Source organism: Elephas maximus, chromosome 4 (assembly GCF_024166365.1).
Source record: "Elephas maximus indicus isolate mEleMax1 chromosome 4, mEleMax1 primary haplotype, whole genome shotgun sequence".
In the NCBI taxonomy this organism is placed as follows: Eukaryota; Metazoa; Chordata; class Mammalia; order Proboscidea; family Elephantidae; genus Elephas; species Elephas maximus.
Genome location: NC_064822.1, coordinates 165,874,804 through 165,898,668, shown reverse-complemented (window position 1 = coordinate 165,898,668; position 23,865 = coordinate 165,874,804). Strand labels below are relative to the sequence as shown.

Below are 23,865 nucleotides of genomic sequence, written 5' to 3'. Positions count from 1 at the left end.
TGCTCCTGTTGGGGTGAGACCAATGGAGTAGCTTAGATGGCTGTTTACAGGCTTTTAAGACCCCAGATGCTACTCACCAAGGTAGAATGTAGAACATTTTTTTTATTAACTATGTTATGCCAATTAAGCTAGATGTTCCCCAAGACCATGGTCCCCACAGCCCCAAGCCTAGTAATTTGATCCCTCAGGGAATTTGGATGTGTCTATGGAGCTTCCATGACCTTTCCTTGGATGAGTTGTGCTAGCTTCCCCAGTGTTGTGTACTATCTTACTCTTCACCAAGCTGACCACTTATCTATTGTCTGTTTAGTGTTTTTCCATCCCCACCCCTCCCCACCCTGGTAACCACCAAAGATTGTTTCTTTATGTGTGTAACCCTTTTCATGTGCTTTGTAGTAGTGGTCTCATACAATAATTGTCCTTTTGTGATTGACTTATTTCACCCAGCATAATGCCCTCCACATTCATCCATGTTGTGAGATGCTTTGCAGAGTTATCATTGTTCTTTATCATTGTGTTGTAGTCCATTGTGTATATGTACCATAGTTTGTTTATCCAGTCATCTGTTGATGGGCATCTAGGTTGTTTCCATCTTTTTTGCTATTGTGAACAATGCTGCAGTGAACATGGGTGTCCATATGTCTAGGGATGTGATGGCTTTTATTTCTCTAGGATATATTCCTAGGACTTGGATTGCTGGATCATATGGTGTTTCTATTTCTAGCTTTCTAAGGAAGCGCCATATCATTTCCCAAAATGTTTGTACCATTTTGCATTCCCACCAGTGGTGCGTAAGAGTTCCAGTCTCCCCGCAGACTCTCCAACATTGTTATTTTCTGTTTTTTTTTTTTTTTCCCCATTTGTGCCAGTAATGCTGTGGTGAGGTGGTATCTCATTGTGGTTTTTATTTGCATTTCTCTAATGGCTAGTGAACATGAATATTTCCTCATGTGTATGGAAGCCACTTGTATGTTTTCTTTGGTGAAATGTCTGCTCATTTCCTTTGCCTGTTTTTTAATTGGATTATTTGTCTTTTTGTTGTAGAGATGTTGGATTTTCCTGTAGATTTTAGAGGTTAGACCCTTGTCACATTTGTCGTAACCAAAATTTTTTTCCCAGTCTATAGGTTCTCTTTTTACTCTTTTTGTGAAGTCTCTTGATGAGCATAGTGTTTAATTTTCAGAAGATTCCAGTTATCTAGCATATCTTCTGGAGTTTGTGTATTATTAGTTATAGTTTCTATCCTGTTAATGCCATGTGTTAAGGCCTCTAGCATTGATCCTATTTTTTCTTCTATGACTTTACAGCTTTCGGTTTTATATTTAGGTCTTTGATCCATTTGGAATTAGTTTTTGTGTATGGTGTGAAGTATGGGTCCTGTTTCATTTTTTTGCAGATGGGCATCCAGTTTTGCCCACACTTCGTTAAAAAGACTGTCTTTTCCCCACTTGATGGACTTTGGGCCCTTGTTGAAGATTAGGTGACTCTAGGTGGATAGTTATGCATCTGGGTTCTCAATTCTGTTCCATTGGTCAGTGTACCTGTCCTTGTGCCAGTTCTATGCTGTTGTGACTACTATAGCTGTATAGTATGTTCTGAGATCAGGTAGTGCTTTACTTTCTTTCCATATAAAGTTAATGGCTAGTTTTTCCATCTCTTTAAAGAATCCTTGCTGTTGGCATTTGGATTGGGATTGCATTGTATCTGTAGATTGCTTTGGGTAGAACTGGCATTTTCACAATGTTGAATCTACCTATCCATGAGCCTGATATGTTTTTCCATTTATGTAGATCTCTTTTAGTTTCTTGCAGTAGTGTTTTGTAGTTTTCTTTGTATATGTCTTACATATCCCTCATTAGATTTATTCCTAAATATTTTATTTTTTTTAGGGCTACTGTAAATGTTATTGTTTTCCTGATTTTCTTTTCATCATTCTCTTTATCGGTGTATTGGAATCCATCTGATTTTTGTGTGTTTATCTTATATCCTACTACTCTGCTGAATCTTATTAGTTCCAGTAGTTTTTTCATGGAGTCGTTTGGGTTTTCTGTGTACAGTATCATATCATCTGCAAATAGGGACAGTTTTACTTCTTCATTACCAGGTAGTATGTCCTCTATTTCTTTTTCTTGGCTTATTGTTCAGGCTAGGACTTCCAATACAGTGTTAAATAGGAGTGGTGATAAAAGGCATCCTTATCTTGTTCCTGTTCTCAAGGGGAATGTTTTCAGCCTCTCTCCATTAAGAATGATGTTGGCTGTTGGTTTTGTATAGATGCCCTTTATTATGTTGCGGAATTTCCCTTATATACCTATTTTATTGAGAGTTTTTATTAGGAATGGGTGTTGGACTTTGTTGAATGCCTCTTCTGTGTCGATTGAGATGATCATGTGATTATTTTATTTATGTAGTGGATCACACTGATTGATCTTCTAATGTTGAACCATCCTTGCCAACCTGATACGAAGCATGCTTGGTCATGGTATATATATATTTTTTAATATGCTGAATTTTGTTGAGAATTTTTGCATCTATGTTCATAAGGGTTATTGGCCTGTAATTTTCTTTTTTTGTGGTGCCTTTGCCTGTCTTTAGTATCAGTTTTGCTAGCTTCATAGAATGAATTTGAAAGTGTCACTTCCTTCTCTGTGTTCTGAAATAGTTTGAGTAGTACTGGTGTAAGCTCTTCTCTGAATGTTTGGTAGAATTCTCCAGTGAAGCCATCTGGACAAGGCATTTTTTTTGTTGGGAGTTTTTTTTTTTAATTACCTTTTCAATCTCTTGTTATGGGTCTGCTCAGATTTTCAACATCATTTTGTGTTGGTTTTGTGTTTCTAGAAATTTGTTAATTTCCTCTAGGTTTTCAAATTTGTTGGAGTATAGTTTTTCATAGTACTCTGTTATGATCCTTTTTAGTTCAGTTGGTTGAGTCTGTTGTAATGTCCTCCAGTTCATTTCTTATTTGGGTTATTTGCATGCTCTCCTGTTTTTCTTTTGTTAGTTTGGCCAGTGGTCTGTTGATTTTGTTGATCCTTTCAAAGAACCAACCATTGGATTTGTAGATTCTTTCTGTTGTTTTTCTGTTCTCTATTTCATTTATTTCTGTTCTGATCTTTATTATTTCCTTTCTTCTGGCGTCTGTGGGCTTCTTTTGCTGTTCTCTGTTTGTTTGAATTGTGTAGCTAATGTTTTGATTATATCCCTTCTTTTTTGATGTGTGCATCTCTTATTATAAATTGACCTCTGAGCACTGCCTTTGCTGTGTCCCAAAGATTTTGGTATGATGTGTTTTCATTCTTGTTTGATTCTAAAAATTTTATTATTCCATCTTTGATTTACTTGTCTGTCAGCTTGTACTGTGGGGGCTTGTGTGTTGCTGTGATGCTGGAAGCTATGCCACTGGTATTCAGATAGCAGCAAGGTCACCCATGGAGGACAGATTTCAGCTGAGCTTCCAGACTAAGGCAGACTAGGAAGAAGGACCCAGCAGTCAACTTGTGAAAAGAATTAGCCAGTGAAAACTTTATGAATAGCAGTGGAACATTGTCTGATATAGTGCTCGAACATGAGCCGCCCGGATTGGAAGGCACTCAAAAGATGACTGGGAAAGAGCTGCCCCCTCAAAGTAGAGTTGACCTTAATGACATGGATGGAGTAAAGCTTTCGGGACCTTGATTTGCTGATGTGGCATGACTCAAAATGAGAAGAAACAGCTACAAACATCCATTAATAATCAGAACCTGCAATGTACGAAGCATGAATCTAGGAAAATTGGAAATCATCAAAAATGAAATGGAACGCATAAACATCGATATCCTAGGCATTAGTGAACTGAAATGGACTGGTATTGGCCATTTTGAATTGGACAATCATATAGTCTACTATGCTGGGGATGACAGCTTGAAGAGGAATGGTGTTGCATTCATCATAAAAAAGAACATTTCAAGATCTATCCTGAAGTACAATGCTGTCAGTGATAGGATAATATCCATAAGCCTACAAGGAAGACCAGTTAATACGACTATGATTCAAATATACATACCCAGCACTAGGGCCAAAGATGAAGAAATAGAAGATTTTTATCAGCTGTTGCAGTCTGAAATTGATTGAACATGCAATCAAGATGCATTGATAATTACTGGTGATTTTAATACAAAAGTTGGAAACAATGAAGAAGAATCAATAGTTGGAAAATATGACCTTGGGGATAGAAACAATGCTGGAGATTGAATGATAGAATTTTGCAAGACCAACTACGTCTTCATTGCGAATACTTTCTTTCACCAACATAAGTGGCGACTATACACATGGACCTCACCAGATGGAACACACAGAAATGAAATTGACTATATCTGTGGAAAGAGACGATGGAAAAGCTCAATATCATCAGTGAGAACAAGGCCAGGGGTCAGCTGTGGAACACACCATCAATTGCTCATATGCATGTTCAAGCTGAAACTGAAGAAAATCAGAGCAAGTCCCCGAGAGCCAAAATATGACCTTGAGTATATCCCACCTGAATTTAGAGACCATCTGAAGAATAGATTTGACGTATTGAACACTGGTGACCGAAGACCAGATGAGTTGTGGAATGACATTAAGGACATCACCCATGAAGAAAGCCAGAGGTCACTGAAAAGACAGGAAAGAAAGAAGAGACCAAGATGGATGTCGGAGGAGACTCTGAAACATGCTCTTGAACGTCGAGCAGCTAAAGCAAAAGGAAGAATTCGTGAAGTAAAGAACTGAACAGAAGATTTCAAATGGCGGCTTGAGAAGACAAATAAAGTATTATAATGACATGTGCAAAGAACTGGAGATGGAAAACCAAAAGAGAAGAACATGCTCGGTGTTTCTCAAGCTAAAAAAACTGAAGAAAAAAATTCAAGCCTCGAGTTGCAATAGTGAAGGATTCTATGGGGAAAATATTAAATGACGCAGGAAGCATCAAAAGAATATGGAAGGAATACACAGAGTCATTATACCAAAAAGAATTAGTCAATGTTCAACCATTTCAAGAGGTAGCATATGATCAGGAACCAATGGTACTGAAGGAAGAAGTCCAAGCTGCTCTGAAGGCATTGGCAAAAAAAGAGGCTTCAGGGATTGATGGAATATCAATGGAGATGTTTCAACAAATGGATGCAGCGCTGGAGGTGCTCACTCATGTATGCCAAGAAATATGAAAGACAGCTTCCTGGCCAACTGACTGGAAGAGGTCCATATTTATGCCTATTCCCAAGAAAGGCGATCCAACTGAATGTGGAAATTATAGAACAATATCAGTAATATCATGCTTGCGTGTGATATTAATGATTCCAATCAGAAATTGGTGGGTTCTGGTTGGGATCATTAATATCACATGGAAGCAAAATTTTGCTGAAGATCATTCAAAAACGGCTGGAGCAGTATATCGACAGGGAACTGCCAGAAATTCAGGCCGGTTTCAGAAGAGGACGTGGAACCAGAGATATGCTGATGTCAGATGGATCCTGGCTGAAAGCAGAAAATACCAGAAGGGTTTTTACCTGTGTTTTATTGACTACGCAAAGGCATTCTAGTGTGTGGGTCATAACAAATAATGGATGCCACTGCAAAGAATGGGAATTCCAGAACACTTAATTGTGCTCATGAGGAATCTTTATATAGATCAAGAGGCAGTTGTTCGGGCAGAACAAGGGGATACTGATTGGTTTAAAGTCAGGAAAGGTGTGCGTCAGGGTTGTATTCTTTCACCATACCTATTCAGTCCGTATGCTGAGGAAATAATCCGAGAAGCTGGACTATATGAAGATTGGTGGAAGACTCGTTAACAACCTGCGTTATGCAGATGATGCAACCTTGCTTGCTGAAATTTAAGAGGCTTGAAGCACTTATTAATGGAAATCAAAGACCACAGCCTTCAGTATGGATTGCACCTCAACATAAAGAAAACAAAAATCCTCACAACTGGACCAATGAGCAACATCATGATAAACGAAGAAAAGATTGAAGTTGTCACGGATTTCATTTTTCTTGGATCCACAATCAACAGTCATGGAAGTAGCAGTCAAGAAATCAAAAGATGCATTGCATTGGGTAAATCCGCTGCAAAGGACCTCTTTAAAATGTTGAAGAGCAAAGATGTCACCTTCAAGACTAAGGTGCGCTTGACAGAAGCCATGGTATTTTCAATCATATTCATGTGAAAGCTGGACAAAGAATAAGGAAGAGTGAGGAAGAATTGATGCCTTTGAATTGTGGTGTTGGTGAAGAATATTGAATATACCATGGACTGCCAGAAGAACGTATAAATCTGTCTTAGAAGAAGTACAACTAGAATGCTCCTTAGAAGCACGGATGGTGAGACTGCGTCTTATGTACTTTGGACATGTCAGGAGGGATCAGTCTCTGGAGAAGGACATCATGCTTGGCAAAGTACAGGGTCAGCGGAAAAGGGGAAGACCCTCAACGAGGTGGATTGACACAGTGGCTGCAACAGTGGGCTCAAGCCTAACAATGATTTTAAGGATGGCGCCAGACCGGGCAGTGTTTCATTCTGTTGTGCATAGGGTCGCTATGAGTTGGAGCTGACTCGATGGCACCTAACAACAACAACAACAATCTTTGTTTTCTTCTGTTACCTAGTGGTTTTTCAGCAGGCTGTTATTCAGTTTTTTATTTATTTTGTTAATTTATTATGGTTACATCTTCACTATATATAATCATTTTGCAGTGCCCTTCTTTGCCTTTTGTGGTGGATTTTCTTTGAGAGTCTATTTTATCTGAGATCAGTATTTCTACTCCTGCTTTTTTTGTTGTTGTTGTTAGCTGTTTGCTTGATATATTTTTTTTCCATCCTTTGCTTTTTAGCAAATTTATGTTTTTGTTTCTGAGGTGTGTCTCTTGTTGACAACATATTGATGAATCTTGTTTTTTTTAATCCATTCTGTCACTGTCTCTTTATGGGTACATTTAGGTCATTTACCTTCAGTATAGTTATTGATAGGTCTAAGTGTTTTGCTCTCATTTTGTAGTATTTTGTTTTGTGGTGCTAATGTTTTTATTTGTTCCTCTTACTCTCCTGTGCCAAATTCTGTTTGTTTGTGTTTTTTTTTCAATTCTTTTGTTTTTGTAGATTTTGTTTTTACTGAGTCTTTATTTTTTCCTTCTTTATTTCGATGAGTAGTTTTGTTAACTTTGTGTTTCCCCTGGAATTTACCCTTCTCTTCTGAGGTTTGAACCAGGCTATTATTACTTGTATCATCTTGCCTTCCTCTCTATTAGAAAGTTCTATACCTACACCGTTATTCCCTCTTCTATTGTTCTGATGTTATTGTCATTTATAGGTTAACCTCTCTGGTTCCCTCTTGTAAATCTTTTGGTTTTAAATAGTCCTTGAGGGTTGATTTCCTAGGTTGGTATCTGGCTGGTGTGATCTCGTGTCCTAGATTCAGGCTGTGGTCTGATTTGTTTGTTTTCAAGCTGAAGGACTTCCTTTAATAATTCTTGTAAGTGTGGCTTGGTTTTTACATATTCCCTTAATTTCTGTTTATCTGGAAACGTCCTAATTTCACCATCATATTTGATCAAGAGTTTCGCAGGATATTTTATTCTTGGTTGGCAATTTTTTTCCTTTCAATGTTTTATATATTTCATCACATTGCTTTCTTGCCTGGATAGTTTCTGCGAAATTATCAGAGCTTAGTCTTATTGTTTCCCCTCTGTATGGGACTTTTCATTTTTCTCAAGCTGCTCTCAGGATTTATTTGTTTGTCTTCGGTTTTAGTGAGTGTGATTATGATATGCCTTGGAGATTTTCTTTTGGGGTCTATCCTATGTGGGTTTTGTTGAGCTTCCTGGATGGTCAGCTTTTCATGTTTCATGATATTAGGGAGGTTTTCTGTCAGCAGTTCTTCAATGATCCTGTCTGTGATTTCCATTTTCTCCCTCTGTTCTGGAACTCTGATCACTCAAAAATTTTTGGTTTTGGTTGTATCCCACATGATTCTCAGGGTTTCTTCATTTTCCTTTGTTCTTTTCTCTGATTTTTCCTCCAACTAGCATCCCAGTATTTGTCCTCAATTTTGCTGATCCTGTCTTCCATTGTTTCAAGCCTGCTCCTCAGACCTTCCATGACACTGTCCATTTCTGAAATCTTTTTTATCTTTTTGATTTCTATTTCCTGTTTTAGTATGATTTCTGGTTGTGAATTTATTTTGATATTTTGTTCCTGTATTATTTTCCTGAATTCTTCCATTGTTTTGTCTGTCTTTTACATGATCGTGTCTGCCTTTTCCATGGATTTGTCTATTTTTCTTCATTTTTGTTGGCATTTTCCTTCAACTCTTGGATAGCTCTGGATATTAGAGATATGACTTCTCTATCAGGTAGCTCCAGTGTCTTTTCTTCTGCTGGAAGGCCATTTGGTGTTTATTTTGGATGCCTCCTGGAACCATCCTGTCCTGTTTTTTTTTTTTTTTTCCCTGCATGGCTCAATATTGTCTGCTGTCTTCTTCAGGACATTTCAGTAGTTATTTTCTTCATTCATTGATTATAGATTTGTTTGTTTCATCCTGCTTTGTTTTATTTGGTTTTGTCTGACCAGGCAAGCTGAGCATTCTTTGTTGTTTGCTCATATGTGGTCATATTTCCCACCACCTTGTCCACTGGGCAGGGCCAGTTACTTAGCTGTGGTGCAGCAGGTCAGGTCCAGCAGATGGGGAAGGGCTGGGATGGGTTGTTTGTGGTACGTTCTGGAGCCAACAAGGTGGGACTCGGGAGTCAGGGCAGGGCAGGTTCCTATAGACAGTGCCTGTGCTGCTTAGGGGTGCAATGTTCAGTGTACGATGCAGATAGGCAGGAAGGAGGGAAGAGGCTGTGATGTGTGAAGCTAAGTGGGTGTGTGGAAGAAGAGAAAGAGGAGAAATAAATAGGAGCTAAAAAAAAAAGAGTGCAGAGGGAGCCTGCTGTTGGAGTGGAGCAGATGTGGGGTAGCTGTATGCTGGTGGCTTTCTAGCTAGGCGGTGAGGCACAGCCTGTCAGGAAGGGACAGATATGGCACAGACAGCTAGGTGGATGGGAGAAAAGAAAGGAAGAGAGAGATAAGAAACTATATTTTAAAAAAGGGAGAGAGAAAGGCACATGTGGTTAGAACGGAGAAATGAATGGAAATGAATGAATGGAGAAATGGATGGAAGAAATGTAGAGAGAGAGACAAGGAACTGAGTAAAAAAAGGAAGAATGAAAAAAATTGCCCAAGGGAGCCTACTGGAAGTGGGTCTCCAGCTGAGTGGTCCTGCACAGCTCAGGAAAAAGGAACAGAGATAGAGCATGGCACCAGATGTTCAGGGGAAAGGAAAGGAAGAAAGGTAGAGGGAGACAAGAAATCAAGAAAAGAAAAGAAGAGAGAAAGAAAAAAGAAAAAGAGAGTTGCCCCAAGAGAGTCCACTGGTGTGGTGGCACAGACTGGGGAAGCGGCTTCCCAGCCTCATAGCACTGCACAGCCTGTCTAGAAGGAGCAGAGATGCCACACATAGCCAGGTGTTCAGGAGAAAAGAAGGAAAAGATGGTAGAGAGAGACAAGAAATCGAGAAAAGAGAAGAAAAAAATCCCCAAGGAAACCCACAGGCTTGGCGGCAAGGACCGGGGAAGTAGCTTCAAAGCTGCTAGGCACTACACAGCCTGTCTAGAAGGGGTGGAGATGACACACCTGTAAACCCTGTTGCCGTTGAGTCAGTTGCGACTCAGTGACCCTATAGGACAGTAGAACTGTCACATAGAGATTCCAAGGAGCGCCTGGCGGATTTGAACTGCTGACCTTTTGGTTAGCAGTTGTAGCACTTAACCACTACACTACCAGAGTTTCCAGATGACACACAGCACGAGGTGTTCAGGAGATAGGAAAAGAAGGAAAAGAGAGAGAGACAAGAAACTGAGAAATGAAGAAAAACAAAAAAAATGAAGAAAAGAAAAAAACATGCCACAGGGATCCCTGGTGTGGCGGTGCAGGCTGAGGAAGCAGTTCCCCAGATGAGTGGTGCGTCACAGCCTGTCAAGAAGAAGCGGAGATGGCACATAGAGCTAGGTGTTTGAGAGAAAGGAAGGGAAGGAGGTGAGAGAGACAGAAGAAATCAAAAGAAGGCAAAAAAAAAAAAAAAGCAACAATAGCAACAAGAAAATGGCACTGAAGGAGCTGACCAGTGTGTAGGGTGACTCCAAGCAGCACAGAGACAATGCCTTACTGTCCAAGCGACCATGGCCCACAGGGAAATGGCAGAGGCCGAGCAGGGCAAGAGGATAAGGCTGGGAAAGTGTGTATTGCTGGTTATCGGGTGCTGTTTCTCCTGCTGGGAGCTCTGTGAAGCTGCCTTCCTGTACTCCTCCTCCGCCATCTGGGTGACTGAAGACTCCAAGATGGCAGATCTGTGCTGTGTTATCTGATAGGGGACCTCCACTCTGTATCTCTTTTCACTCTCAGTTCTTTGTCATTTCTTTTTTCCATTTGGTGTTTGACTGAGTTCTTTATCTCTTCATTTGATGCTTAGGGTTCCAGGATTGACGTTTTTCTCTGTTTACTTGGTTTTTCAGCTCTTTGCTATGTAGGGATGGCATGGAGCTTGTGTCTGTAGCTCTGTGTTGGTTCCCAATATCCTTTTTCATGCTCTTATTGCCATCCGTACATCTTCTGTGGTGAAGTATCTGTTCAGATCTTTTGCTCACTTTTTTATTGGGCTGTTAATTATTAGTGCTTTGTGAAAGTGCCTATTCTGGATACAAAAATATATCAGAAAATATATCAGATTTACAAATGTTTCCTTTCATTCCGTTTTGTTTCCATTCCCTAAACAGTGTCTTTGAAAGACCAGAGTTCTTAATTTTGATGAATTCCAATATATCAAATTTTCTTGTACATTTCATGCTTTTTGGTGTCGTGTCTAAGAAATCATTGCCTATCCCAAGTCATAAGGATTTTCTCCCATGTTTTCTTTCAGAAGTTTTATGGATTTAGGTTTTATTTTAGATATATTATTCATTTTCAGTTCCTTTTTGTATATGATATAGTCTCCTCCCTCCCCCCCAAAGAACATCTACTTGTTCCAGCACTATTTTTTAAAAAGACTATCCCATCTTTAATGAATTTCATGGCACGTTTGCCAAAAATCAATTGCACGTAAGCGTGGATCTGTGTGAACCGTCTATTCCTCTGTTCTGTTCCATTGATCTACCTGTTTTAACTCCAGTACTACACTTTTATTTATTGTAGCCTTCTGGAAATCCTGTTTGTATCTAAGTATGTCAGAAACTTAAAATTCAGTGTTTGTAAACCTGAAGTCACTTTTTCCTCTCCATCTGTACTGTCCTTCCTTTAGCAGTTTGCGCCTCTTCTTCCATTTGATATTGTAATTAATGTCCATAAACTGACTTACAGTCACCTAAGATTGAAATCTGAGTTATTATAGGTTTTTGCATTTTTTCCCCTTTTCCTGCAGTTGGTCCCTGCATCATATTGATGTTTCCTTTTAATTCCGTCTTGAATCAGAACATTCTACTCATCTTCATTGTTCTACCTTAAAAGTCAATTCAATTATCCAGAATTGCTAGTCACTGTCTTTTCAGAGACCTGGTACCACAACTGTCTTCTTACAAAACCCCAAACCCATTGCCGTCGAGTCAATGTCGGCTCACAGTGACTCTATAGACAGAGTGGAACTTCTGCATAGAGTTTCCGAGGAGTGCCTGGTGGATCCAAACTGCTGACCTTTTGGTTAGCAGCCATAGCACTTAACCACTATGTCACCAGGGTTTCTGCTACCTTACTACCGTTTGATTATTACTTATGCATCTCTCTACTCCATGAGACTATATTCTTGTAAAGAGGGACCTTTACTTAGAATTTTTTGCTCTCAGTAAAACCTGGGTTAAAATGTGACATACAATTGGTGTGCAATGAATATTTAGTGAATATGTGAATTAGTTTTCATTAAACAATATCACTATGAACAATCCACTAGAAAGTCATTTTTTGGTGAATTTTTGGGAAACTGTCTTTAAATGCCTTATTTTTCGAAAAGCTAAAATTGTTTAATTGTAGTGATTATGGGTAAAATGGACTCTTTTATATGGTTGCATGTTTTATCCAGAATATACTGTATAGTAAAATCAGTGATAACTGCAAAATCTTAAAATCTTCTTACAGTTTGCAACAGTCCAAATCTTCAATTATATTTTCAAGTATGAAATACTGACTACATTTTCTTGGTAGCAGTAGAGCAGCAAGAAGAGATTATATTCTCTGCTAGTGAAAAATATAACTTATATAAATCACAGCCATCTCAGAATGAGTGTGTTAAAAAGGAGGAGGTGGGTGCCATAAGTCTTTATTCTTTGGTGTAGAATATAGTAGCTGAGTGTTAATTGCTTCCAGTATTTATGTAATGATAGTAATAGGGAATTTTGGGATCTGAACTTTAACGTATGGCAGTGGTCATATGCTTGCTAATAATTTCTCAAATAGTTACATTCCTCATCAATTTCCTGGGTTTAATCAATGAAGTTATTGTTCTGGGGGGAATGTATGAAAGATGGCAATCATTTTCTACATGACTAAAATTTTCATATGTAACATGCTGCTGGCTGTGGGACTATGAGGCTTCTTTTTGTTCTTCAAAGCACGATTCTGCTCAACCGTTAACTCTGCGCTTGTGCTTCATTTACAGCATCTGGCGAGGCCCCAATGTGAACTGTACCGACAGTTCGGGTTACACTGCTTTACACCATGCAGCCTTAAATGGACATAAGTAAGTGCCACTGCTTTGGACTGGTATCTTTGTATATTTAGTTACATATGATGAAGTTAATTACATCTGACAATGCCTGTCTCATGTTGCCAGGAGTCTACTGGGCTTAGATGAGTTTGGAGATGCGTCAGGCGGCAGCCCTTGACAAGTTAAACTCAGTAGGACTGTTGTTGAGGATGACTGTGTGCATACAGAGTGTACCCTGAGAGAAAATGCTCTAAAGTAGCCAAATATCACACAGGGATAATGGAGGAAGTGACAGGGCCATGTTAGTCATGTATAAGGTTTGGGGGAATAATGGGATGAAACGCACCTCTCTTTTTTAGTGTCCCCCGTGTTCATCCAACATGGGAGTGCTTATTAGGAGTGATATATTAATAGATTGCTGATATTGTAAGCCAGGGACAGTTACATTAACTGTTTCAAAATCTTTCAGATGTAGCTAAAAATGCTCTCTCTTTGTCATCCATTATGGCCTTTCTGATTTTAAACTTCTCTAATTTTTTTTTAAATAATTTATTTTATTTGCTGTTGTTGAGAATACACAGAGCAAAACATATACCACTTAACAGTTACTACAGGTACAATTCAGTGACACTGATCACATTCTTTGAGTTGTATAACCGTTCTCACCCTACTTTTCTGAGTTATTCCTCCCCCGTTAACATAAACTATGCTGCCTAAAGTGCCTATCTAATCTTTTGAGTTACTTTTGCCAATTTGATCGCATATAGATAGGTCTTAAAAAAGCATAATACTCAAGGCAGACATTCTTCATGGTTTTAAGAAGACTTTAGGGGATATTTTTGGTTTAAGGTCAACTCCAAAATTTTTTTAAGCAATGAAACTATGTTTCAAAGAATGAGAAAGTATACAATATGAGGAGTGAAAGAATGAGTAAGCCATAACTCCCATTTTATTTCTAGTGTTTTAGCCAATAACTTACTGGTTTAGTGGAGAGTCAAGTGTGAAGAGTCCTCTGAATAACTCAGATGTTCAGTTTTCCCCTACCAAAGAAAAATGGCCCCCTTATATATCTTCCTTCCCCTCTCAAAATAAGTGTTTTTCCTTTGCTTGAATGATCCAAGGTAGTCTTCCCATTTCATTTCATTTTTTTGGATGTGGTGATTACTGCCCAAAACATGCTAGCTGCCTTTGACTTTGCTACCTCATGTTTGATTTTATATATTTAATTACTCATGAAGTTTTAAAATTAGAGATAATTTATTCTACCCCTGCCCCCATCTCTCTTATTTTATAGATGGAGATACTGGCCATTCTGGTTAAGTGACCTAGTGGCCACTTGAATATTAGGGTGGAGTTGGGTTTCGAGCTTAAATATTCTAGTTCCAAGTGTTTGTTTTTACCAGTACTCTGCCTTATTTCTCTTTTGTGGTATATGTATAGCAGTTCCCTAAATTCTTGCTGTCTTTTCTTTGTCACATGATGTATTTCTGGGATGCTTCCCATAATCAAGTTCACCAGGAATGGTAATTTTAATATTGGCTTAAGAAAAGATATTTGAAGGAGAAAAATGCCATAAAATATATCCCAAAGCCAGAGAAAGATGATTTTTTTCTTTTTTGCTATTTTCACTTATTGTTAGTTGCCATTGAGTTGATTCCCACTTATGACAACACCATGTGTGCAGAGTAGAACTACTCCATAGGGTTTTCAAGGCTGTGTCCTTTTGGAAGCAGATCACTGGGCTTTACTTCCGAGGTGCCTCTGGGTGAGTTTGAACTGCTGACCTTTAGGTTAATAGCCCAGTGTGTAACCATTTTTGCTACCCAGGGAGTCCTATTCTCGTTTAGCATACACTCGTTTAGCATAGGTAATTAATAATTGATTTCTTCTCAAGCAAGCCACTTCTGTGTCTGTTACTGCTGTATCCATCTGCTCTAGAGTTTTTCTGTGAGCGTTATGATTTATAGGCTAAAGTTGATGGCATCATAGGGCTGGAAGTAGTGTTACAGAGACATGTAGTTTATTCTTTTCTTTCGAACATAGGCTTTTTCTCTTATCCCCAGTATATAATCTAGAGCCCTCATGTTGTAAATTACTGAGAGCTATTTTTTATCGATGCTAGTTAATTCACAAATGGAACAGTATTTTGTACCTGAAATCCATTATTTCATAACAAAAAATTCATCTCCACTTAACCAATCAGGACGTAATAGCAAATGTGTTCTATTGGTTAGCAGACTATTACCTTCAAATGACAGGAAAAACATGGTCAGTAGAACAAACTCCACTAAAATGATTATAAATAAATAATTTCACTAGATAGGCTAGAGACTTGGGGTCTCTGTCTTTCTTTTTTTAAAATTTGGAGGATTCATTGTTCCTTTCATGTATTTCTGTCCCAAATTAGAAGCCCTTAATTGTCTTCCAGATAGTCTCCTTTTTCCCCTCTTCCCTCTACTCCTCCCTCCCTTCCTTCCTTCTTTTCTTCCCTTCCTTTCCTTTCTTCTTTTGATTCTTTAAAAAGAAGCTTTTTCTCCTATAAGATTTCACTAAATTTGTATATTTCTATTTCATTTCAGTTCTTTTTCTCTGTTAGCAAATCACTTCTTTTTTTTTTCTTAAATCTACTCTCATTAAATTATATGGGACACATTGTGATTCTTGTATGCTGTTTAGAAAAATGTCAGCACTAAATTGATATAGCATCTTTGAAATATATACATTCTTTGATATGTATGGGACTAAAGTATTTTGTATCCTTGCTTCTTATTCTTTAAATATTTCATGCTTGAATCCTAGACTCCTTTATCTGTAATCCAAATTGTACATCAAATTGCACCTTTACTCTAGATAGTAAGCTACTCATATACTTGATTTACTCTTTCTTAGGCTTTCTATTGAAAAAGGGCCATCTTCTCTAAAAATTAGTATAGCCTGGTCTATGAAGTTGCTCTTTGAATAGCCTAGAAATATCTTTGGTCAGTTTCTTTCCTGAATAAGGATATTAACCGTTAGAATCTGCCTGTGTTCAGTCTGTAATCTAGAAATCTACGAGTGAATTGAATATGTAGTTAGAAGATAGAATGTTTTTCCTGAAATCTTTGACCACGTCAGAGCACATTTGCAACTTTATTCCCATTAGAGGGGTAAAAGCTTCAAGAAAATTTGAAATGAAAAGGGTCTTATTGAATTTGAAAATTTCATTAATCTGTTAATTCTGCAACATGTGAAAATGATTTGCACTTATCGCAGTGTTCTTTGGACTATCATCGAGCAAGGGGAGGATGGAGCAAAATAAACATCTTTGGTTATGACTTAATTACAGAGAATCTGGCTTTTGAGGTAAAGAAATTTGGATGTTGAACTTTCCCAATTCATTTACTTTTCCTCAGAACATATATTGAGCTTCTTGAAAGACATATACATGTTAATCAGAAGTGTATTTATATGCATCAGAAAATGAGTGCAAATTAAATACAGTACCAAAAATCAGTACTTTCAGAATTCCTTACTATTACATGGACTTACACGTATTAGCTTCATGTTATAAAATACTACAATTATTTAAATTAGATAATAATTATATTTAATTTGATATTTTGTTTTGCTCCTGAAATATGGTATTATTTTTTTTTGTGATCCCAGCAACCACATTTACTCTAGAATTTTAGAGTATTTCTTATTTATAATATGCTGACTATAAGAAAGAACGCCAATTTATGTTTAAGATGTAGGATTACTTTGCTGCTTGCTATTCTGGAGACATTGATCAGCAATAAAACTTAATATTTCATGCCAATTAACCAAGCTCAGCCAATATTTGTTGATACCTCTGAATAAGATATAAGGCTGAATTTAAATAAAATAATAATAATTCATTAGAGGAAGTACTTAAAGTTTAATTTGTTCTTAATGAACCTGGGTAAAAGAGGCCTGTGTAGTACATATTACTTATGATGTACTTGTATACGTCATAAGAAAGATTAATGACAAATTGTTGATTTATATTTTATTTTACTTATGATTCAGTAAGGCTGACAGGTACTTTTTTGATCAGAGATATAACTTTATACTTTCAAATAATTGATTTTCACACTAGAAATCTGAGGTCAGCCAGTTCATTAGCTGATACCTCTGAATAAGATGTAAGGGTCAACTAAAGTCAAAAACAAAACATTGTATTTAGTCATTAGGGTCTTAGTGTTCACCTATGTTATTGTGTAAATTTACTGATTATTCTTTCCTGACTTAGCTATTAGATGGTGGTAACATTACACGATACAATAATCAGTAAGTTAGCTGTAAAATATGCTCTATCTTTAGTCTTCCTAATAAATAAGGATGAATACATATCACATACATATGGAAGATGACAACAAAAATTGAGCTGAAGAACAAATGAAATTCTGAATTGTTTGAGTGAGAATAAAAGGAAGTAAGACTGATGATCCCGCCAGTCATTCCTCTTTACCCTTTAAAAGAAAATGCTTTATAGGAGAAGTTTCAAATATTTCTTCATTCACTTAAAGGTGGAGAAATTAAATAAAAACCCTTCTCACATTGCCTTTCTCTGATGTGTGAATTTGGATAAGGCTCTTTGGGGTATGCTAGATTCTACTTTTTAAACCTAGGTATTCAATTTCACTATGTTTCCTTTGGTATTATTTTACCTTTTAAGTGCTGAGGTAAAAGAAATAACTAGAGTTGTTCAACGTTGCAGGAGCCTGCCTTCAGCATAGCTTTTGATTGTGTGTAATTATATAGTTATAAAAAGGTTTCCGTATCTGCTTCTCCTTTGATTTACACCATAACCCTTTGAAGCTGGCAGCACGATATAATCTTTAAACTCAATTTTAACAGTATCTGAGAGAGAGAGAGAGATTATTTTTTTTACCCAAGGTAACCAAGCTGGTAAGCAGTGAAGAGTTGGGACTTCAAACCAGATCTTCTAGTTTTTAACTGCTTTTGTTATTCAAAGGTATTAAATCCTCATTACCTCAAGGTAGTTAATTATTTCAGAATGGAAGACCCTGTATAACAATCCTTGCATGGGGGAGAGAGGGCAGAAGCATACGAACTGGATAACCTTCAAGTTTCCTTCTGACTTTCATATTCTGTTTTTCAAAGGTGATTTGCCAGAAGCATTTTCAGTTATAAAGGATTTTATTTTTACTTGGGGCAAGGCAAGTATTAATATTTGTATGGTGCTTTGGTTTATGTAAAGCAAAGTGCCATATGAATGGAAACCCTGGTGGTGTAATGGTTAACCAAAAGGTTGGGAGTTCGAACCCACCAGGTGCTCCTTGGAAACCCTGTGGGGCAATTCTGCTCTCCTATGGGGTCACTATGAGTCGGAATCAACTCTATGGCAACAGGTTTTTTTGGGGGAGTTTTACTTTATATTGAGTGGTTTCTGTGAGCCCATTTAATGCTTTTAACAGTCTTGGGTAGTAGGAATTATTATTACCACAATATCATCTACTGAAGAGAATATGAGATTAAATAACTTCTCCTGGGTCTCATAGTTAGTAGATTCCTGAGCTGAGACTCAAATTCAAGTCTCCTAAATTCAGATCTTATAAAATAACATTGTAGATTTTAAAGAGAAATGTTAAAATGATTTATTCTTATTTTTTATGAAATCTTAATCATTAGAAAAATCAGGACTTTTTGAACCTTAATATACATAGTTTCAACATATTCTATAATATATTCTTAATTCTTACATTATGATTTCATAACATTTATCAACTATGTTCAATGTTGTGAGCGTGTGCCATATTCTGGGCAATGTGTTTAACCATTCACTATAATTTTGTGTTATATCGTGTATTTTTCTTGTGGGCGATATATCAGAGTTGTAACCTCCCTTCTATTCTAGCTCCCTTCTATTTTTCTCATTTGGTTACTTCCATTTAGAGTCTGATTTTATGAAATTATTTAAATTTAGCTCTTCCTGTTACATTCACCTTCCCCCTTGGTGATTTGTTATATATGACAAGCAACTTTAGAATATAATTGTATGTATGTATCTGTATGTGTCGTTTATGTATCATTTAGTGAGCTTTTAGTATTTGCTTCTTAAATGCGTCTAAATAAAAATAAAGGGTTTTTTTTTAAAAAGAATTGCTGTTTTTGATTGTTTAATACAAAGTTCGATATAATGTGTACTCATAACTGTTTAGTAATTGATCCTGAGGTCAGGTATTGCAGTTCAGAATTTTTACTTTCAAAACTTAGTAGGAATTGAGTACTAAATCCTGTAGGTAGTATATATTGAGGATGTACTGGCATTGTGACAATGGTGAAATTTATCTTCTTAAATGAGTTTCTTTGTTGAAATAACGTCTTAGACTTTGTGGAGAAAGATGAGGGAGTATAGACATATAAACAGTACACATTCAAATTATGATGTGTGCCACGGCTGAAATATTTTATTAAACTTTTCCAATCCTGAGCTTGTTCTACAGCTAGCTTGTCAGGATCTTCACTGGGCCTTCGGCTTTCTCTTTTACATGCAGCTTCAGCCCTTTATTCTTTAGAGAATGGTGTATAAATGCCCAGAATAACTCCTGGTAATATGATCATTTCATTTTTTTTTTTTTTTTTTGTAAACAGGAGTTTCCTTGTAATCCCAGCTTTTCTTTTAGGCTAAATCTCAAAGATGGCATATCTGGAAAGATCTCTTTCTTTTAAACTTGGGAGGAAGTACCCTTTTTGTTTTTTTTACTTAATTTATTCAGTTAAAGAAATAAGATAAATTTTGCCCAAATGAATTCTATTGTAGTTTTCATTGCTTAGTCAGTCCTCTCTGTGTGCATGTGATGGCTGGTATTTTCCAGGTAAGTAAAAGAGCCACATGTTGAATGGGTAAACTCCTGGTATATACTTCCTAATTGTCTGCTTAATAAGATCTATGTTGTTTAACATATTTTCTTTTCTGTTTTTTTTTTTCCTTCCTAGGGACATAGTTCTCAAACTACTTCAATATGAGGCATCAACAAATGTAGCCGACAATAAAGGTTATTTTCCTATTCACCTGGCTGCCTGGAAAGGAGATGTGGAAATTGTGAAGATTCTTATTCACCATGGACCATCGCATTCCAGAGTCAACGAACAGGTGCCCTTGTCAAATATTTGCTCATGCTGTGATTCTTCCAGGGTTCCCAAAGCCAAAGCCATATTGAAAAATAGATTATTTCGATTTTAACCCTGCCAAGAACCTTTTTCCCTGCTAAATTTCCTAAAGGAGAAGTCTGGAAAGTTATTTGGCATTTGGATATGAGGCATAGGCACTAAGCTGGAGCATTTATAAGGCTATTTTGTTAAAAACAAAATCCCACATAAAGGAGGTAGTTGTAATATTTTTGCCTGCATTATATAAGCATTCATTTTATATATGTTGAATATTTAAAGGTAGAACAGAATACATATTTGTAATGCAAATTAGGTTTCCTTAAAATTTTAAATGCTAAAACAGTGATAGCCATCATTTGCATAATGCTTTGCCTTTTGCGTGGCACTTTCACTGTAAGTACAATTTTGTGAATCAAAATGCAAAGTACAGTGTATACGCTTGCTAGTCCATATTTAATAAGAAATTTCCTGCCTGTGTTTATATGTACATAGCCACAGTCAGTCAGTTGAGTAGAACACAGCAGCTGTATGATATTGACAGAAAAAGTCAAAACCTTTTGAAGTGTGAGTTGAAAATGACATGTACTGTCCATATTACACATTAAGGAGACATTAAAAAGGGCATACCACTTTCAGTATTCTAAGTGAGTAAGACCAGAGATTCAGGGAGGTAAAATATGGTCCTTTAATACGGTATGATAACAAACATCTTGAGCTCTGCATGCCCCCTACTGTTTCCATTTTGTAAAACTATATTTGAAAACCAGCATGCAGTCCAACAATTGAATTACAACCGTGGCATTAAGCTGTAGGTTGGCAGTTGTCCAGTATCAATGCAAGTAGGTTACTCTAGGGCAGGCACATCTAATAAAGTACAATTAGCATATTGTTCAAATGGATGCAGACTGTGCTGGCCTTTGACTGAGACTCAGATTAAAGACTAGAAAGCAACATTGGATGTAAACAGCAAAGGGAAGAAAAATACTTTCAACAAAATGCAGTTGTTGAAAGAGACTAATCAGGGAAACATATTATTAATTGGAAAAGTATATTATTAATATTTATCACAATAAAGATTCCTATACTTATAGGTTACCAAACAATGCAGAATTCTTTTTTTTTTTGTAAGAATATACTCAGAAATTCAATCTTCTGTTAGTTATGGCTATCTTTATTTTTTATATCATACTAAAAACGTGATAGTTATGGCTGTCTTTATTTTTATATCATACTAAAAGGGAATTTATGAGAATGTGCTTCTGTTCTTCAGAAAACCGAAAGTTAGACTATCATTTATGGCCTGAGCCATCTGGTGGTTAGTTTTAAAACTGCCGCTAATGCCGCAAAGCAAACCTGAAATAATAAGGAAAAACAATGCAAGGTTAAACAAGAGGATGTTAGCTTTCGCCAATAAAATATTTTTTAAATGATATGAGAATAAGAAAAAACATTTAGCATTCATTTGTATTTGAAAGATGAGGGTTTTAAATGGTATATAATTGTAATGGTATATTTTAAAGAGACATCCTTGTTTTCTGTGATGTTGAACAGAGCATTAAAACACAAAAAGATTGTCTTTTTGAGGAGATTGGAATTAAAAGTTCCTTTTTCACTTCTGTTGCTGTTGTGGTTTCTATTGGCAACAAGCTTTCGGTTACTTGAGGTTATTAAGGCCACGCTCATTTGTGTTTTATGTATACCCTTCTCTAGAGCTGACATAGTTCTCTCATGCTTCAGATGTGAAAATCTTATTTTCATGAGTAACTCTTGATTTTAGCTTCTTTTTTTACCCCTCTGAATGGGACGGGGATTCTCTAGCTAATTATAATCCTATAATAATAATGGGATAATATATTCCTGTAATAATTATAGAAGGAAGGAATGAAAATGATCATGAAAGTTTCTTGAGACAAAATAAGCCAGGCACTGTGTTAAGCAATTCACCTGCAATATGTTATTTAACTCTCACAACAACCCTCTGAAATGATACCGTGACTCCCATTTTATAGATGAAAAATGGGGCCCAGAAAAGCTAAATAACTTGTTCAACGCCACACATTCCTGGATGACTAAACCCAGAACTTGGACCCAGGTCTTTCTGACTCCAGAGCCCACAGCAGTACAGTATTCTTTTCCCCATAAATCTTACCACTAGGGAGTATTTGCTGTGTGTCGGGCTTTGTGAGATTAAGTATACGACGTGACTAAGCCCTACAGCAGCCTAGGTAGGTAGGTATTGATTAAGATTCCTATTTTATATATGGGGAAAGAGCCTTAGAGAGATTGAGTAATTTGCCTAAGATAGCACAGCTCCTAAGTGATGAAGCCAGTATTTGAACCCAGCCCAAGTTTTTTTTTTTTTTTTTTTCAAGTTTTTAGCCAGTTATATACTATGTTATGATGATAAAATCACATATGTATTACAGTCAGGGCTTCATTTTGATATCTGAAAGTGATCCTTGGTTTCTAATATCACTTTAAAGATTACAGAACATTTTGTTATCTCTTTATATTCTAAGTTTATAGGGAAAATAATACTCTCATTTTACAGGTAATAAAAGTTAGGTTCAGAGAGACTGAGTAAGTGGCCTGTTAGTACTTCAGGGCAGGTCCTGTTCACCATCCCCTACTGCCCATAGCTGAAAATTCTGGGTGACATAATTTTTAAAAAAGGGTAGACCCTATGCCCTGATTATGATTTTTATGATTGCCACATTCTTCCTGTCTTTTGTCAATGGATTTATAATTTTCTTTGTTCTGATGGTGTGTATATTTTAAATTTATATTTCTTTATACATTTATCTTTTTCCTTTTTCTACCCACTCTCTCTTTTGCTCTCTTGTTCTTTCTTTTGACATTAGGGCAAAAAGCAGAGAAGCATGTCTCGTAAGTACATTCCCGCTGCCATTCACCAAAACGTGGACCCAACTAGGGTTAGGTAGTTTCCATGAGTTTTGCTTTGAACCAAAATCTTTTGGTAAATGGTTTTTTTTAGCCAATTTAGTTCTGCCACCCATTGTCTGAAAGTGTCTTAATTTTTCGGTGAATACTCATTTGGTAAAAAAAAGGTATCTAAAACCTTTTAAAAATGTATTAGTTGGCCGACTAGCAATTATTAATTAGTATTTAATCACAGTGTATATATTTCCAAACAGAGCCTTTTTTTTGAACCACTAAAAAAAAACCACTAGTGAGTATGAATACAAGTACACAATCATACCCTTTTGTAAGGTGCCACCATTGTGTTCTCCTCTCATGTGATATTCGAAGTATGTGTTTATCATGGATGAAACCTGTGAGTATTTTCTCCTGAGTAGGTCTCAAATAATTGAAATAATTTCTCCTGAGATCTGAGCACTGCTAATTGGTATTATTAGAAAAAGGTTCAATTTTGCTCTTAAAATTTCCTAAACTAAGGGCTCTGGAAAAGTGGAGAGGTCTTTGAGGAGTCATTATTTCATAATTGGTCTTTCTCAAAATGAGATTGAGTGAGTCTCTTTCAGATGGAAGGGAAATTTGCTTTGGTTGGGTAGCATATTTCTGTATTATGTTTTTAGGGTAGAAAGTAATAAGACTGATTTTCTTTTCGGGTTTGTAAAATTTATCTAGATAAGAGAATCAGGGAGTCTAAACCTATGCGGTCAGTCTCTATGAGGAAGTAGACTATAGTAAGCCATGCAAACAATGTACATGATTGGCTCCCCAGACGTAATTAGAACAATGATACCTCCAGTAAGTGTCTCCATCTATCAGCTCTTAACTTTTCACTGTCTCCGAGGAGTAGGTTTTTTCCTCAGGAGCTGGCCTTCAAATGCCCTCTCCTGATACTCTTTTTAAAAAGAAAAGTGAAACCTGTGAGAGCTGGGAGTGCCTTGTTTTTCTGGGTCTCTCAAGCTTTCTGCCTTTGACAGGGTGCAGTCTTAGCACTTTTCTATTGCTCATTTTAGCGGAAAATACAGTAAGACCTGTGAAAGTCAAAGCC

General features: G+C 36.8%; 1 protein-coding gene across 4 annotated transcripts in view; it reads left to right on the top strand.

Moving 5' to 3' along the window:
* ANKS1B (ankyrin repeat and sterile alpha motif domain containing 1B) overlaps positions 1-23,865 on the top strand; it is a 1,421,217-nt gene that overhangs the window by 204,072 nt on the left and 1,193,280 nt on the right. For all 4 annotated transcript variants that reach the window (XM_049884161.1, XM_049884160.1, XM_049884159.1 and 1 more), the window contains exons 2-3: positions 12,699-12,779; positions 19,710-19,866. In XM_049884161.1, the coding sequence (XP_049740118.1) occupies positions 12,699-12,779; positions 19,710-19,866 (238 nt within the window). The remainder of the gene's footprint in view (positions 1-12,698; positions 12,780-19,709; positions 19,867-23,865) is intronic.